Source organism: Micromesistius poutassou (assembly GCF_964030765.1).
Source record: "Micromesistius poutassou genome assembly, chromosome: 13".
Taxonomy (NCBI): Eukaryota; Metazoa; Chordata; class Actinopteri; order Gadiformes; family Gadidae; genus Micromesistius; species Micromesistius poutassou.
In genome coordinates, this window is record NC_140283.1 from 16,065,010 (window position 1) to 16,083,608 (window position 18,599).

General features: G+C 44.4%; 1 protein-coding gene across 1 annotated transcript; it reads right to left on the reverse strand.

Moving 5' to 3' along the window:
- Positions 1 to 922: 922 nt before the first annotated feature.
- slc6a13 (solute carrier family 6 member 13) lies at positions 923 to 17,943 on the reverse strand. The gene is made up of 15 exons (XM_084477552.1): positions 17,396 to 17,943; positions 10,110 to 10,325; positions 9,168 to 9,302; positions 8,512 to 8,652; positions 7,839 to 7,920; positions 7,210 to 7,342; positions 6,495 to 6,629; positions 5,038 to 5,141; positions 4,233 to 4,357; positions 3,811 to 3,923; positions 3,594 to 3,731; positions 2,843 to 2,945; positions 2,492 to 2,592; positions 1,993 to 2,163; positions 923 to 1,433 (listed from the first exon to the last, which is right to left on the reverse strand). The coding sequence occupies exons 1-15, from the start codon at positions 17,400 to 17,402 to the stop codon at positions 1,269 to 1,271; spliced, it is 1,869 nt and encodes a 622-aa protein (XP_084333678.1). The 5' UTR covers positions 17,403 to 17,943; the 3' UTR covers positions 923 to 1,268.
- Positions 17,944 to 18,599: the final 656 nt, after the last annotated feature.

Consider the following 18,599-nt stretch of genomic DNA (forward strand, 5'->3'; position numbering starts at 1 on the left):
GAATATTTATCAGCCTTGGAACACAATTCAAAACGAAAAATTTATTCTTTTCAAATTAATGACACAAGGAAATCCCTAGCCTTACATCACAAAAAAGCAACAGGTTTAAAAAACATTTGTCGTGTGTTGTAATTATGTTTTTAATTTTCTAAATTATAATTATATAAAATCATCAGCAATGAGACATTTCATTACCTTTGTAAAAAAAAGTTAGAATTCATGTATATATTTTTCCATTTCAGTGCTGATTGACAAATTATACACATTTAGTGATCCTCTTTTGATCATCTTGGTATTCAGTAGTTGGTAGCGAAAGAGACCTCAACAGCACTGCATACAATCTGACCAGGTACATGTATGGTATTTCCATACATTTAGAAATATATGCCAATTTGAAATTTATGAACTATTCAACTGATAGCATTTTATATGCCATCTCTGGCACTCAGTTCAGCCAGTCAAGACAATCGATTGAAAATGAACAGTACACATGTATCTTAACAACAATGTCCATCAAACTGTACATTAGCTGTCCATGAAAAGGAAAAAGACAAAACAAAAAAAAATGCTTCCTTAGAAAGCATACATGATCAAGTTGAAAGTTTACTTTTACGGACTAAAAAACAAATTTCTAGTTCAAATGCTGTACAACACAGGATGAGACATCAAGGTCCACCTCATCTATGCAGTGTGTGTGTGTGTGTGTGTGTGTGTGTGTGTGTGTGTGTGTGTGTGTGTGTGTGTGTGTGTGTATGTGTGTGTGTGTGTGTGTGTGTGTGTGTGTGTGTGTGTGTGTGTGTGTGTGTATGTTTGTGTGTGTGTGTGTGTGTGTGTGTGTGTGTGTGTGTGTGTGTGTGTGTGTCTGTGTGTGTGTGTCTGCCTGTTTGTGTTTGTGTGTCTTTTAGTACTGTATGTTTGTGTGTTTGTGTGTGTGTGTGTGTGTGTGTGTATGTGTGTATGTCTGTATGAATGTGTACTTTTTGTCTGTTTGCTTGTGAGTGTGTACGTGTTAACCACCCATATTGGCCAGATCCATCATGGGTGAGGTGTACTGTATACGGCAGGCCGAGGGGGGAAGCCCGATAGCCCCTCACCGCTGCCATGGAGACGGGTACTGAAGAAGCAGGAGCAAGCAGCCAGAGCATCGCTACGTTGTCGGGTCGGATGAGACCGGGCGGGGCTGCCACTGTTCCTTTGTGCTCCCCATTTTCCCTCGTCACCGATGAACACCGGCCGTCCCAGAGAAGCCCTGATGATGTCTGTGAGCTCTAGCAGTGGGACTCCTTCTCGTCCACGGGGAAGTAGCCGTCCTTAGTGGGCGGAGCCTTCTGACACAAGCTGTCTCCGTCGGCCGCGAAGATGGCGAGCAGTTTCTCCTGCTCCAGCTTAGACTTGGGCAGGTCGAGGGAGGGGGTGCAGAGGAAGGCGAGGCGCTGTGGACAGGACCGGTTCAAATGGGAGGTTAGCATTAGCGAGCATAGAGGAGGGTTTCACGTTCCAAGCCGCCATCTTGGTGCTTTTTCACCCTTATAACGAGAATAATAACAACCGGCTTGCTTGGTTATTCTAGAACTGCCAAGATGGCGTGCTTTGAACTTTTCTTATGAAACTTCCAATGACATGATTTAACCATCCAATTTCATCAATTAGAGAAGAGCAAGGTGGTGATACAGATAAATGGAATATTCATTGTTATATTGACGACCATACTGAATAATTAGTGGATGTTTACTGTCATAACAAAAAAACAGGAATACTTCAAAGAAAGAAGGATGGATGGATAAATGGATGAAGATAGATCATAACGCAATACACACAATATTTGTTTTTCGTATCTTAAATTAAAGGATTGAATGTGGTAAAAGTGTATGACCAACATTCAAGTGATCATGCAGGAGCCTCAATGCCTGCTGGTAGGAAACTACTTCCTCCATCCTGAAAAGCCGCAGTTTGGTTTTTGTGCTTGAAAGGCAGTATTGGGGTGCGGCCTACCTCTCTCAGTGTCCCAGGGGTGTTGTAGATCTTCACCGCCGCAAACAGGGGGATGCACATCATGGAGGACAGGGCCAGGATCCAGCCCAGACCGTAGCCCCACCAGGGGTAGGTGTACTCATTGTTGTACTTTAGAGGAGTGTACTTGATCAGCGAGAAGGCAAAGGTCCCCTGGGCAGAGAGATAGCAAGCACAGGTGTTTCGCTTAGACACATACACAGACATCTCTGCAGGACCATTTTATGGATTTAATAAATGTTCATTTTATGTTTAACCTACTTATTTTAATCATAACACAAAGGCTCACCCCCATACCAACATATCTCATTTTGATCCATGCCTCTTACCGAAATTATTTAAATTGAGCCTTAAAAATGTCCTTCCAATGTAAACGTTTCTATAAAGTTGACCACCAGGGGGTGCTCCTGTGTAAGGGAGTAATCTGAATTGGGTCACCGTGCTCGGAATTCGGATGCATTGGGAAATGGACGAGACTTACGAGGCATGTAGCAGGTGTGAAGAAAAGCCAGCAGTATTTAATCACAGGGCCAGGTCGGTATCCGATCATGTCCTCGATGTTGTCATAGAAACGGTCGGCTCCTATTAATCCAATGACAAGCGTGCAATGCAAGACGGGCAATCATCAATCTTCTGGGATGTGCAATACATTGGGGGGAAAAAATCGATATTTGCTGATTTAAAACAAATGTAATGAGCAAATCGCTCACAAATGTGGTGAGGTTAATACACTTCTTGGCCTTTATGTCAGTTTATAACAATTTGACTACCGACCAGACAATAATAATATATTAGTTAATTGGTTGTTAACCCCTCCAAGACACAAACTCACCATAAATCCAAGCAATGCAAACTGTCTCGAAAACGGCAACGAAGAGCAAGCACATGCCACTGGCTGCATAGTAGTCAAAGAGCTGGAAGATGTACATGCCTCCCTGTGGAGAAAGACATGAAATATGTAGATATTAGATGTACTTTCAATTAACAGTGGCAAACGAAAAGACCAGATCCACTTCCTATCCACTCTGGCAGTATGTGTATACGATTTTATGATGAAAGATAGGTTAGTTACACAATAGGCTAATGTTTCAGTTGGTTCCAGTGGTTCTCAACCAAAAGGTACTGGGATCAATCCCCAAAGTTCACAATACTATTTGTTAGTATCCTTGAGCAAGTTGCCCTAACCCCTACCTGCTCCTAAATTAGACATGTATCTGGATTCTGTTGGTGTGGATACACTGTTGGTCGCAGTGTTTGCTAAATGAGAAAATAGTTAAAGGGACATTTATTTTGTAGGAATGAGAGATAGCATTTTAGAGATACAACTTATACCAGAGAACAACTGTGCTTTGAATGAGTAGGGACAGAGACAGACAGACAGATCGACCGACAGAGAGACAGACAGTCAAAGAGATAAAGAGAGACAGACAGAGCGAGAGACGCACAGATAGACAGACGGACAGAAAGAGACAGAACCGACAGACAAGACTCCTGTGAGCCTGATGAGTTCCTAGAAGTAGGACAGGATGACAGACAGACAGAGAGAGAGGACGAGGGACAGACAGACAGACAGACGGACAAACCTCTGTGAGCATGATGAGACCCAGCATGAAGGAGAGGACGGCTATCAGCAGGATAAACAGCTCCCGGCGGTTCTTGCGGCGGAAGGTGGAGGGATACATGTCCACCATGGCCGTCACCAGGCTCTCCACACACACAAACTAACACACAGGGGACAGTGAGGGTGTGTGTGTGTGTGTGTGCGGTGTGTGTGTGTGTGTGTGTGAGTGTGCGTGTTACCTGGCTGTCTAGTCCCAGGAAGCAGATCATGATGAAGAAGCAGCAGGCCCACAGTGGGGAGAACGGCATCATGGAGACCGCCCGCGGGTAGGCTATGAAGGCCAGGCCGGGACCTAGGTGACACACACATCCCATCATTACACTACGAAGGTCCCTTATGACACACATCCTCAAATATCTACAATGAAGGGCCTTCATGAAGGGCACCCATCCTATATTTACACTATCAAGGACCATATAACACACATCCTTTCATTATGTATAGACACTATGAAGGGCCTTATAACACACATACTATTATTAAATATCCACTATGAAGAACATCTATCTGTCTGTCTCTCCCTATCAGTTCAGTCTGTCTGGCTACCCCTTCGTTCCTCTGTCTGTCTGTTGTTAATGTTGTCTGATCGTGACGTACTAACCAGATTCAGCCACTTCTGAGATGGGTACGTTCTGTTCGAAGGCCATGAATCCCAGGATGGAGAATATAGCGAAGCCGGCCACGAAGCTGGTGCCACTGTTCAGGAAGCACAGCGACAGGCAATCCCTGCACACACACACACACACACACACACACACACACACACACACACACACACACACACACACACACACACACACATACCCCCCCCCCCCACATACACACACACACACACACACACACACACACACACACACACACACACACACACACACACACACACATTTATAAGTTAAGACATGTATGAAGAAACTGTCAATATTAGATAATGCAAAGATACTTCTGCAATATCTAATTGGCAAGGGCGTGTTGGAGATTAGATTTTAAAAATTTTACCACATCATGCTAATTTCCTTAACATTAGGAAATTTGGTTTAATAATAATATGTAACTTTCTTTCTCCACTGTAGTAGCCTATACTGTAGTAATTCTACCATACTAGGCACTTCATTCAAGTTATACAAACAAGTATGTTTGTACATGTAAACACACTTTTAATGAGTTTTAGTGACCATTAGAATCAATCAGCAATCCACCTTTTAATAACATTTTTATTAACATTTTAATTTGCCTTACTGTTGTACTGGTGCGTGTTTGAGAACTGATGCATTGATGTTAGTTGTTTCTGTTGTTTTGTATATGGCTTTATGTGGTCTGTCTGTTTCACGATGGTACTGAATTATAGCCGCCAACAAGCCTTCTCCTGGTTAAATAAAGGCAAAATACGTTCCCTATCTGTGACTGACCTGTAGCAGTTGTTGTTGTACTTGTTATAGCTTCCCAGGGCAGTGAGGCAGCCCAGACAGATGGCGTAGGAGAAGAAGATCTGAGTGCCAGCGTCCATCCACACCTGCAGAGTAGAAACACAGGAGTAGAAACAGGATATAAAGAGTAGAAACACAAGGATATAAACACATGAGTTGTGACAGAATTAGAACAGAGGAAACACAGAGTAGAAACATTGGATTAAAACACAGGATGGAGCACGAGTTTGGTTTGTTCTTTCTCTTTCTACGGTTCTTTAGGTGTGTATTTTGGGGTGATGGTCTGTCCCTGTTGCATTAGTGTGTGGAGCTTATAGAGATGTCACTCCACTCAAATGATTGAATTCATTAATTAGTTGAAGTGTCTTTCCTCTCCATGTTTGTGGTTCGGTGTCTGAAGACTTGGCCCGGATCACTCCTCGTTACCATCCAACTCACATCCTCATCAGTCACCTCATCTTGCGTCAAACCCGTTCCTAATGCCCAACACCCTCCTGTCCATCAGCGAGTCCTTTCCTTTCCTCTCTCTCCCCTTCCTTTTCTCTCTCCTCTCATCTGACTCAAAGTAGCGACTTCGCCGAACCTCTCCGCGGTTCTTTCTGCTCCCTCTCCTCCCCCTGAACGGCAGATTGGGGTTCCAACTCTGGATGAGGCCTCTCTTTGTCCTCCCAGATTCGGGGCGCTAGAGTGGTCCCAGAGCACTGGAGCATGTGTGAGATAGCTGGCACTCAGCTCTGGGTGGGCTAGGGGTCGACCGGGGAGATTTAGCCAGGACATAAGCTGCAGGACTACAAACCACCACAAAGGACAGCGACTCCTGTACCCCAACTTTTCACACAGCCTTCCCCACAACAGAGGCTTGTATTCATCCCCCACAGCCTTGAAAGGGGTGAGAGGCGATGGAGGGGGTGAGAGGGGAGCGGGGGAGAAAGGGGAGGAGGGGTTGGGGGGGGGTGCGGTTGGTTAGAAGGAGACTTGATCTTGGTTTCGATGCCAGTTGTTATGTAGAGGGCCGAGATAGAGGAGAGGCAGCGTTCTCGCCCCCCCACGCTCTCACCATCCTCTGGTGGTCCTCTCTCCCTCTCGTATCCACCTCTCTCTCTCTCGTCTCTGCCTCTCTCTTCTCTACCTCTATATCTCTCTCTCTATTTATTATATATGTCTCTCTCTCTCTCTCTATCTCCCTCTTCTCAACCTCTCTGTCTTCCCTACCTCTCTCTGTCTCTGTCTCTCTCGCACTCTCCATCTACTTCTATCTCTCTCCCTTTCTCACTATCTGTCTGTCTCTGTGTGTGTGTGTCAAAAAAGAAAAAAAAGTACACTAAATATAATTAACACAGAACCTTAATGTCCTCGTCGTACACTCTGCGTACGCGGGCCCTTTGTGTGTGATGTTCCACCTGATGACCCGTTGACTTGAGGTGTGGAGCGGAGCTCACCTGAGGGTCGCTGAGTCGGCCCAGGTCGGGGTAGAGGTAGAACTGGATGCCCAGATAGGCCCCAGGCAGGGTGACCCCCCTGATGAGCAGCACCACCAGCATCATGTAGGGGAAGGTGGCTGTGAAGTACACCACCTGTAGGGGCGGAGAGGGACACAGGTGTGACAGGCTGGAGTGCGCAGGAGGTTTCATCAAGCGCGTGTTTCTTTTTGAAACTGTAGCGTCAACAGATAGTGAAGAGATGGAGATGTCGGGAGACTCGTTTGAACTGGTTTGAAGGAAAATGCATTTGAGTTCAAAGCAAAACCGCATTTAGATTACGTGCAGAAACGAGTCACTTTTTTAATGCTGCACAAGTCATTTTTGCCATCCCTGTCTATCTGTGTCCTCTGTCTGTCTGTATGTCTTTTTGTCTAAGACTACTACACTGTGAGTAAAAACATTCTCCCGTTCATTTTCAATCAGTTTCAATCTAACATGAACAACATGATGATTAATCACGCATGAAACATGTCTCTCTCACAACAAAGACGTTGTCAGATCATCAATCTCTGTCACGAGAGCTTTGCAGCGGGCCTTATTCTCCTAGCGGCCGTCTCGGCTCCGTCTTTGAACTAAACGCTAGCAGAGGGAGCTTTGTTTAAAACAACAGACAGCCACTTTAGGTGAAAAAGACTTTCTGAACATGGATACTGTGGATCTGATGAGGTCATACCTTGCCAGTGGACTTGACGCCCTTCCATATGCAGAAGTAGCAGACGACCCAGGCCACCGCCAGACAGATGACCAGGTCTGTGTTCAGAGAGCCAATCTGATCGATCCCTGAGGATATGCGGAGGACCCGCCGCCTAAAGACGCATGGAAAAACCACACACACACACACACACACACACACACACAGACGTGCACACATAGGCATGCACGGACACACGTATGTGGGCACGCACACACACACACACACACAAACACATGCACACACAGATATGCAGACACAGTCACACGTACGTATGCACGGACACACATAAGCGCACACACACACACACACACACACACACACATAAGTTGGTACGTAAGTAAGTATTTAATTACTTTTTGTCTTTAAAACTGTGGATACAAGTGATATGTTGTGAACCATAGACCAGTTAGAACTGCCAAAAAAGCAAAAGAATTTTCATTAAAGACTAAACCTAATTTAAATAATGTACACAGACTAATAGAGATGCAAATGGGATTTGTGTTTTGTTTTTTTTGCAGTTCAAACGTGTAACTGGTCGATGCTAGTGGTTGGCAGAAAAGGGCCATTTTAGGACAGGGACAGACAATAAGTGTTGAACAGGCACTCACTCCCAAAATTCAATGACAGGGGAGGTGGCGTTGAGACGCTGATTGATAGAACTGTTGCCCCTCTGGAACTCCATACAGGAATCTTGAAAAGGGAGGAAGGACAAAAAAACACATTCAATCCCATAGAGAAAATCTCCCTCAGCTTTCTCAGCCGTTTCCAAGGGCGACATCAGCCAGTAAAACAATGCAGCCAGGGTTAGTCACAGGAGGGTAAAGGCACTTCCAGGGTGGCATGGAATGGACGTTTTAATCGTGGAAAAAGTTTTGACGTTTAAACACTGCAAATGTAAACATACATTTTTAGTTTGGGTTGGAAGTAGACCTGTAAAAAATATATTCAGTTTGTTTGAAATTTTGTGGCAAAAATACATTTAATACATGTTGATGAATTAAACTGCATGTTAATCATGTGCCTTATAATGCTGTATTTGCATAATATGTGGATATCTTATCACACATGTTTGTCACCTTGCTTAGACAATCAAAGTAAATAAATGATCTGTAAAAAAAAAAGCGTACAAAGGTAAGATCCATCAGTCAAAATTTAGGCTTATTTAATTAACAAAAGACTTTTGGGTTTGTTAATTAAATACATCTAGCGTGTCTCCTGCTATGCTATACATGCTATGCTAACATTGTCCTGGCAATATTTGCCTTTTTCTGCACTGCCTACCTGTGTTCCATGTGTTGTTGCAGGAGGCCCAGGGCAGGTCCCAGGTGAAGGAGTTGGAGAGGTAGAAGATAGCCCACGCCAGCACTATGATGTAGTAGACGTTCAGCAGGGCCACAATCACCTGCGTAGCGAAGCCAACTCCTGGGTGGAGCAAATTCAAATGACCAAATCAGCAAAGTGAACCACTTTTACAGAACATATATATGTTTTTGATGTAGGCCTACATTCAATGGTTCTGTGAAACTATTGTCGAGCTCTATTCAGTAGAGAAAACCTTACAAATAAACACTATACTTTAGTTTACTTTAGAATTAACTCAAAATGAACATGAAATTAACTGAAACACTCTTCTCTTCTAGCACTGTATTTTGTCAATTCATTATACAATTGTAACGGTGGGCCTTTCTTGCTGCTATTTGCAATCGAGAATAGGCCTACAGGCAAGTATTGCATTGTGAGTTATTTGTATGATTAATTTATCGGATTCATAAACGTGTGATGAATGAATTTAATTTATCTCATCAATGTGATTCACAAGGTGTGCTTTGCAATTTATTTCTTAGAATGAATGAATACGTTTCGTAAACTTATGAAGAAATCAAATGAATTGCGTCGTTATCTCATAGGATTCATTTGTAAGTCTCCCATGGATTGACCTTCAAACAGTGGGCAGATCTTCCTCCAGCAGGTGATGCCTCCCTGGCTGGTGTACTGGCCCAGAGCAGTCTCCAGGAAGAAGACCGGGATTCCACACGCAAACAGGAAGATGAGGTACGGGATGAAGAAGGCTCCTGGATGGAGCAAAGACGTTAATCAGTTTTAGTGAAAACTGTAAAAACGGAACCTAACCGGGATTCTTGATTGACTCTATTTGACTTTTAAGGGTGAACGGTCCACTTGAAGACTATTGTTTTATAATTAAAGAGATTAAAGTCTAAGTGCATGGTTACGCACCCTACCAAATCCTCCGGCCACAGTTGTATGAGACCTTTGCATTTCCAATTGGGGTTCATAGATGAGTAAAGGATTTAGTGTTTCATCGCTCTTCCTTTCTTTGAAATAACTTAACCAAACTTAATCCACTTCAATCACTTGACTGAAGGCCAACGGTCACAGACTATAAACTACTAGAGTGTCTCTTGAGTTTGAAGTGTGACCTATTGACCTGGGCGTAAAGGTCAACAGGTCAACAGACTCCTAATGCACTCTAGGAAGTTCAGCTATGTGCAACACAGCATTGTTTTTTTATGCCTTTTTCCCATCATTGTGCATTTTGTAAACTGAACTTTGCAAGATATTTCACCACTTTTCTGTTGTGTGTTAAATAGAAAATACAGCAACACTTATACGACTGAAGTTATGATGTCTAGTAAAACACGAGTAGTCAATTGATTTACATTGAATTATTTTGCATCATCCAAATTTATTTATACGTGAGGCTGAAACTCTCTCAAAGCATACAATCAAAATTGGCGTTGACAACTGGGACAGTTACTCTGGAGTAAAGAGCAGGCCTACATTATATCTACGTATCAGAAAACATGATTATTGACAATTCAAGCCCCATGTGTCTCAAAACACGGCGCTCTCCCACCCACCTCCTCCGTTCTTGTAGCACAGGTAGGGGAAGCGCCACACGTTGCCCAGGCCTATGATCTCCCCGGCCACCGACAGGACAAACTCGATCTTGTTGCCCCACTGGCCCCGCTCCATCATCTTCTCATCGGTGCTGGGCACTATGTCCAGGGGCCGGCTGTCCAGGCCGTTGGGCGGCTCGGCCTTGGACTCCTCTGCCTCCTCGTAACATTTAAGCTCTGGAACACAGAGGGAGTGGAGGAAGCAGGTGGAGGAGGAGGAGAAGAAGAAGAAAAAGAAGAAGAAGAAGAAGAAGAATCAGATGGAGGAGGAGGAGAAGGATGAGGAGGAGGAGGAGGAGGAGGAGAAGAAGAAGAAGAAGAAGAAGAAGAAGAAGAAGAAGAAGAAGAAGAAGAAGCAGGTGGAGGAGGAGGAGGAGGAGAAGAAAGAGGAGAAGAAGAGGAAGAAGAAGATGTTAGTAACACTAAGAATTTCATTCGTACAAAAAAGTCCCCAAATGTCCTTCATTGTATTAAAAAATGAAGTTGTTGGTTGATGCTATATGTGGTACCTGCACAGTTATGAGGGTAGGAGAAGAGAACCATTTCTACAACCTCACTGCCAATCGTGTGACGACAATCGGGTGTGTCGTCAACACACACTATTTTAGGTGGAGAAGCAACAGTGGGAGGGTATCAGTACTGGAGAATCAGCAGCTCTAAGGACATAGGGTAGGGTCAGGCCATAGGAACACTTCCCCTCGGACACTCAGCAACTTGGAACATCGACCATGAATTTTCTGTCACAGACTACATCCTGGAGCTGAGTTTAAAGAGAATGAAAGAGTCACAAAGTTTAGACCACCACTCACTGACCAATTTCATCAATGAAGCCAGATAGGCTGTTCAGTTGAGGTTGTTTAAAGACACTTTAACGAATGTAAGAAATTAAGATATTGCTATTAAATACATTCAGTCGGTAAAAACAAGACTGTTTGAGTCAACGTTATTTGAGGTAATGGGTCCTGGACGGCTGGATGATTTGATGATTCTAGTTTCTATCTATGGACATTTATAACCACAACAACGATTGTGACTTTGCTTATATTTGTATATATATATATATATATATATATCTGTTTCGAACAATGGCCATTGTATATGCCTGATACGACAGAACCAGTAAAAGCATATCATAATGCAAATAACCACTTTCCTGTCTGGTCAATCTCTTACGTTGGCCCACTTTTATGTCCTCCGGACTGAAGTTATGTATTCCAGGCAAAACAAACACAGACAATTGTCATTTCCCCCTCGTGTAACAACCACGGGTATGCTACACATTGACATGTTCAACCTGCCGCTGAGCACATTTTAGGGTTATACATTAACTTTCAATTGCCATTAGTTGAAGGAATAAAGATGAGCTGACAACATAGCATCCTAGAAGGCATCATGTAAAAAACTGTTTCATCTTTTGTCACCACAGACAACTGAGTTTCAATCTGCATCTGATTTTATTTATGACAAAGTTAGGCAATTGGAACAATGGAGGACTCCCTTCCAGACAATGATGTCCGCTAACGGATGACTCTGCTCGGTCAGAAAGAGTGCAAGTAATACTTGTTATCCAGTTTACTCTCGTGACAATATGATGCTTCAGGAGTGCCAATGTGTCATGTTAAGCTTTGGTCAAATGAAAATAACCTTATCGGTTCAATGATTAACCGATTAACCGCAGGGAATGGGCGAAAAGAAAGAAAACATACTCAAACTCAAAAGTCAACATGTCTAGAGGGCACTAACCTAAATCGAATAACCTGAACAAAGTGAGTGTGCATAAAACGTGATTTCTGGGTAACAGGGCGACAAGCTGGCTGGGAGTAAGACTGGATGTGAGTGGTGCCGTCGACTGTAGCAGGTTCACACACACACACACACACACACACACACACACACACACACGCACACACACACACACCACATATGTCATTACCTAGCCTACATAGAGAGCAGCGGGGCACTGGGGGACACAGGAGGGTTACGTGACCAGGCGGCCGGGCGTGCAGACCCTTGGCGGGGCTGTGTTCAGGGGGCCAGGGCAACTCAAAGAGCCCCTCTCTGTGAAGGAAACAGACAGCTCACTGAGCGTGCTCACTCCTGTCAACTTGCATTACAACAGGCCTCCCACCTCCCACTCCTTCTCTCTCCCTCTCTCTTTCGATCTCTGGTTCTCTCCATGGCATTCTCTCACTTGATCTCTCTATCTCTTCCCCCCCCCCCCCCCTCTCTCTCTCTCTCTCAATCACGCTCTCTCTCTCCCTCATTCTCTCTCTCCCCGCCCTCTCTCAGTTCATGTCTCTCTCTGTCATGCTCTCTCGCTTCCTCTCTTTCACTCCCTCTCCCACTCTCTTGATCACTCTTTCCCCCCTGTGTCTCTCTCTCTCTCCCTCTCCCTTGTTCTCTCTCTCTGTCTCTCTCTCTTGTTCCTCTGTCCCTCCCTCTCTCACGCTCCCTCCCAGTCCCCTGTCTCCCTCTCATTGTCCCACCCCATGCTGATAACTGATTGAGTGCTCAATCACTCAGAGACCTGCCTGACGACAATAAACCTGCTGATAGAGAATTGTAGAGAATGACGAGTCAAAATGTAACACTTAAATAAATGTACATTAATTAACCAGTAATTAGCATTAAAGATAATGCGGTAAAAAGCATTCTAATCGTGATAATTAGTGAGTAATGTATAAATGAATACCTGAGTTAACATGAACACCATTACCATAGTTAACAAAACGATTACTTGAGAATTTGTTTGTTAATGCTTATGATTGCTTTAACGAATGTTTGAATTAATGGTTAGTTGATATACCCTTAATGTAAAGTGTTACCAAAAATGTTGCCAACCCGCCCACGCTACCCACACATCTCTCTCTCTCACTCTCTTACACACACACACACACACACACACACACACACACACACACACACACACACACACACACACACACACACCAAGTTACTTCCACAAAATAATCCTTAACATCCCTCTTGGTTGAATTCCCATCTCTTCTCATCAAGGCCCACATTAGTGGAGATTGGTTGGTTCTTGAGTTCAGGTTTGAAACCCCATTGAGTTCCAAACCTTGGGAATGTGCCCGCTCTGGCACTGGGTAGAGGTGGAGGTCTGTGTGTGTGTGTGTGTGTGTGTGTGTGTGTCTGTGTCGGTGTGTCGGTGTGTGTCAGTGTGTGTCGGTGTGCATTTGTCCTTTAATGTGTGCATGCATGTGCCTGTGCGTGTGGTTGCATGCACATGCTAATGTGTGGGCCGCCGCATGCATGTGTTAAAGCACGAGATGCATGCATGTGTGAGTGTTCTCATGGAGTGTGGGTGCTTGTCTGTGTGTGTGTGTGTGTGTGTGTGCGTGTGTGTGTGTGTGTGTGTGTGTGTGTGTGTGTAAGGAGGGTGCTTAGCCCCATGGTAAGAGCCAAACTCCCCAATACTGGAGCCAAACTGTGGGCTGTGGTAAAAATAGAGCCCCTTGTTTCCAGAACGTACTTGGTGGGAATGAGGCTCTGAATGAACAAAAGCGGTGGAGCTCCTCTTGTGTGCTGTGGCTTTGTGCTGGCGGATGAGAGCTCACACTATCCAGCCTACACAACCAGCCTCCCTCTGCTGCTTCACTTACTGCCGCTGCTGGGACACCGCGGCCCTGCTCAGCCCATACAGGCCAAGTCCAAGGTTTTTTTTATGCTGTCTTAATAATACATGAGCATGCACTTCCAAGACCGATGTATGTACACTACAACCTGGAGGAACCAGCAAAACAACCTTTTATAACCGATAGCCAGGACCCTCTAAAAAGTCTAAAATCAGTTTTGCTTTATACACAACATTACATATTAGGTGTTGTTGCTTACCTTTTTTCAGTATATATTTAAGAAGCTATATTTACAGAATGCGCCAATCACGGCAGGTTCTTCCGATACAAAATCAAACACATCCTTAATTCTGACGTTAGGGAATATCATTATTTTCTATACTGAGAATTATTTGGTGCCCACCAAAAGTATTTGGCTGACCACCTAAGGAAAAGCATAGGTTCATTAGCTTAACTGAAAATGAGTAACCCAAAACATTTGTGGTGGGGGGGGGGGGGGGTATGGGCAGGGACAGGGGGTTGGAGAGTGCAGACTCGGAGGAAAACATGAAACAATGAGGCGATAAGTGACCAGGTTTATTCTCCTTTGGATCTTCAATGGACCAATAAACCAATGTGGTATTTTGCAAGCTTCAACCCAGAAGTAAGAGATTTTGAGAAGACAGCCTAACCTCCTGGCCCAGTTGTAGTGTTTGTTCAGTGTGGCCATTTGATTGTGGGTCAAACCCTGATGACTGTTGCTGACAGAGGTCCCAAGCCAGGAGCACCTTCCAAACCTTGGAAGCGCCTTCCAAACCTTGGAAGTAAACTGGGTCCAATGCGACACAAAATCCTGAGGAATCCCATGTAGCCGAAAATCATGCTCCATAATGAGCTAAGCTGTCTCTCCGGTTGAGGGAATCTATGGCAGGAGAATGAAGTGAGCGTCCTTCGAAATCTGTCGACCACCACCATGATGGTAATCAACCCTTGGATCACTGGCAGCACTGGTACATATCCATATAAATGTGGGAAGGGGAAGTAAGAGGCAGGCAGGCAGGTATGAAGGCCTGACCATCCTCTCCAACAGTATTCCACGTGAACCTGTGCTGGATGTACTCTTGTGTTCTCTGGGTGCCAGGACGACCAGTCAGCTGGGAGGAATGGGCCAACTGCAGCCCCTGAAGCGAGACCCCTGGAAGCAAGACCATCAGGAGCAATGATGTTCACCACGGTTTGCATCTCCCACAGAACAGGAGCAATGATGTGGGCTATAGGAATGATTGGATCTGTGGAAAGCGGCTTTTCCAGGGGATCTAACTGGTACTTGTCCAATTGTGATACTTCTGGTCGGCCCATACGATGAAAGGGTGTTCAGTGCCCTCCAGCCAGTGTCTCTACTTGCCCCCATTGGCACAGTCATAGGGGCAATTCAGGGGAAGCTCCCTTACCCAAATCTTACTGAAGGTAGCGCCCAGATCAACGTACTCTGAAGGTACTCGGGAGAGATTATTTTTCGCAGGGGTATCTAGTCGGACCTTGAGTGGAGGGAGAAGACATCTAGTGTCACGTTTGGTACCCGAGAAAGGAATGCCCCGGAGGCCCACTCTGTGTGAGGGTGGTGTAGCATGAGTCAGGGGTGGCCAAGCACCAGAGGAAATTACCAGGTGGAACTGAATAGTCTTTAATGAGTAGGTTCTAAGGTAAGTCTGAAGAGAACCATGAATTTGCGACCTTGGCAGAACTCAGAGGTTTCCCATCCAGTGCAGTCACAGATAACGGATCAGTTAGTGGGCAAGGGATTGTCCAGTATCAAGCCCAGGTCTGATGCAGAAAGCAACCAGTTGCCCCATAATCATCGAAAGCATAGACGTTGTGATGATTGATTACCCGAGAAAAGACGAGCAGGAGTGACAGTTCTTGTAATTTGTGGGGTAGGAGAAACATTTTTGGCTCACCAGAATTCTCCCATTCACTGTGTTAGCCCTGTCCGTTTCCGGGCAACAGGGGGCAAGAAACTCGGAAATGTCCTGTCTCGTTGCAATAGATGCATCGCCTCTCTCGGAAATCTCTCTCTCTCTCTCTCTCTCTCTCTCTCTCTCTCTCTCTCTCTCTCTCTCTCTCTCTCTCTCTCTACAGGAGAGTTGGGTGTTTCCCACCTGCAGAGGCTCTTCATCAGTGACAGGGCGCGACTTTGGGAAGGCTCTCGTCATGCTGGCAGCTTGGGATCGTATTACTATCATATACACGTGTAGACTTAGTGGCAAATGGTGTGCAGCTGAGAACTTAAATACACACTACACAGGTGAAACAAATTGGCTAATCAACACAGGGGCATGAATTAACTGAAAATGAGTAACCCAAAACTACTGAACAGAGCCTCCTTATGGCAAAAACCAAACCTAAATTGTGACCAAAACACCACTAAAACGATACAATATATGTAGCTTTATAGTCTTTATTCAAACCCCTCACTTTTATTTTTATTTCTTCATAATACAATATTTCTGTATTGATTGTATGCTTCTATAAACACGTCCAGAAAAAGTCCAGAGCAGCTCAAAACTGTTCCCCCTTTTAAGTAACCCATTTTAAGTTATGATGCCTCAAATGTGACAAGCTCCCAGGGTTCGTAGCTCCATCCAATGACATCAACACGCTACTTTATTTCTACAGTGTATTGCATTTAATTGTACAACAAAAAACGTTTAATAAATACAAATAAAAATAATCTCCCATTGCAGTCATGTGTGCATTAGAAGTTCAGCTCAATTGGATGATATGAGACAATGGCGTTATGGCATTTTTCATTTAACGTGACTTTGATAAACTGCATCCAATACCAATCATAACTGTCATACCATACATTTCTTAGCAAATGTTAGACCTAGCGGTCACCATATGGCATGTGTCTCATTGTAATAATTAATGATTCATTCATTACTCTGATGGACACTTTTACATGCAAAAGTTGTATACTGTGAATTAACTGAGAAGCTAACTTCTATTTTCAAAAATAAACATGTCCATGCCTCTAAGCAGCTGAAAGTTGTCTGGTACTGGGACACACACTCTCTGTTGCTCTCTCTCTCTCTCTCTCTCTCTCTCTCTCTCTCTCTCTCTCTCTCTCTCTCTCTCTCTCTCTGTTGCACCCTCTCTCTCTCTCTCTCTCTCTCTCTCTCTCTCTCTCTCTCTCTCTCTCTCTCTCTCTCTCGCTCTGTCTCACTCTGTTTCTTGCCCATATAGATGTGAAAATGTTTAGACAACAGCAGAAATCACAACATGCATTCTAACTAACTCACTACAAAAGAATATCTCAGCCGTACTGAAGGCCCACAGTTATGTACTCTCATCAGCTTTTGATAAAGAAAGCAAAGCTTTTTTAACACATCCGTCTCCACACAGAAAATCCACGATTGATCTACAAATCCAAGAAACATACCATCATATAATTTTTATCAAAGCTAACAAAAAACACAATTACCACCATCCGTTATTGAAATAGACATTAAACAAACAGATTCCAAGCTTCAATATTACATTCAACCATTTCCCATTCATCAGGTTGCTCATTAACTCAAGTAATGAACAAAGAAATAATCATTTAAAAAAAAATTACGCAATGATTCCAAAAGTTGGACTCTTGACTCGGAAAACAAAAACATGGCTCACCTTTCATGGTAACATAGAGTGATGGCTCCCGGTAGGGAATTAGCGGCTAGGTGAGCGGTTAGGTAGCACCTTCCGCTATATAGCATGCATAGCAGGGCGGGGGATCCAACTGCTGCAGAAACCTTTGGTGCAGCCCTCAATGAGAATTCCTCCTGCACCCTCTCTTTAGCCCTGCATCTCCTCCTCCTCCTCCTCCTCCCTTAAAGGCCCATTCAGAACAACACCACCCTCACTGCCCCCCCCCCAACAAACACGCATAGGGCAACGCAACAACGCACACGCACACACACTCAGGCAGAGAGGTCTGAGCTGTCCTCGTGCGGTGGAGGGATTGCGTAACCTCTTGACACACACACATAGACACAGACACACACAAACAAGTGTGTGTGCGCACACACACACACACACACACACACACACACACACACACACACATATCCATACACACACACACACACACACACACACACACACACATACACACACCCTCACGCTCTGCCCCTTTCTCTCTCTCAGTCCCAATCTCTCGCAGTCTCTGCTTCACTGTCTCTCTTGCACTCTCTCTCTTTCTCTCTCTGTATCTCTCTCTGTCACTCTCTCATTCTCTCTCCCTCTCCCTCTCTGACTCTCTCTGTTTCCCTCTCCCTCCCTGTAGGACTCTCTCTGTCTCTTGCTGTGCCACTTTACCTCTCTGTCTGTCTGTCGCTCACTCTCTCTGGGGACTGTGTGTCCATAGACTATTCTAGTCCACGTTGAGGTTGAGAAGCCCCCTGGATGAGCATTGTTTTAAGGAGGCCACACACACACTAACCCACTCAGACACTCATATCGTCACCCTCTTAAGTCATATTTTCAAGTTGTTCAGAAAACAGAAACAACTGAACCATATATAGAGTATATTATACTCTATATATGGTTCCGTTTTTTGAAAATATGACTTAGGCCATTACCTTAAGAGGGTGACGATATGTGAAATCCTACAGTAGGGCTGGATAATACAACATAACAATCTTCAATAAAAATAGTGACAACATATAGAAACCCACAACAACACGCGCACACACACACACACACACACACACACACAAAATGCATCAGCATACGCATATAAACATGCACACACATTCTAAGGAATAACTAACCGATGGTTGAATATTTTTTGGGGTTCAAAGGCCGAGCAATCCGTAAAAGCTCCCTTACACAC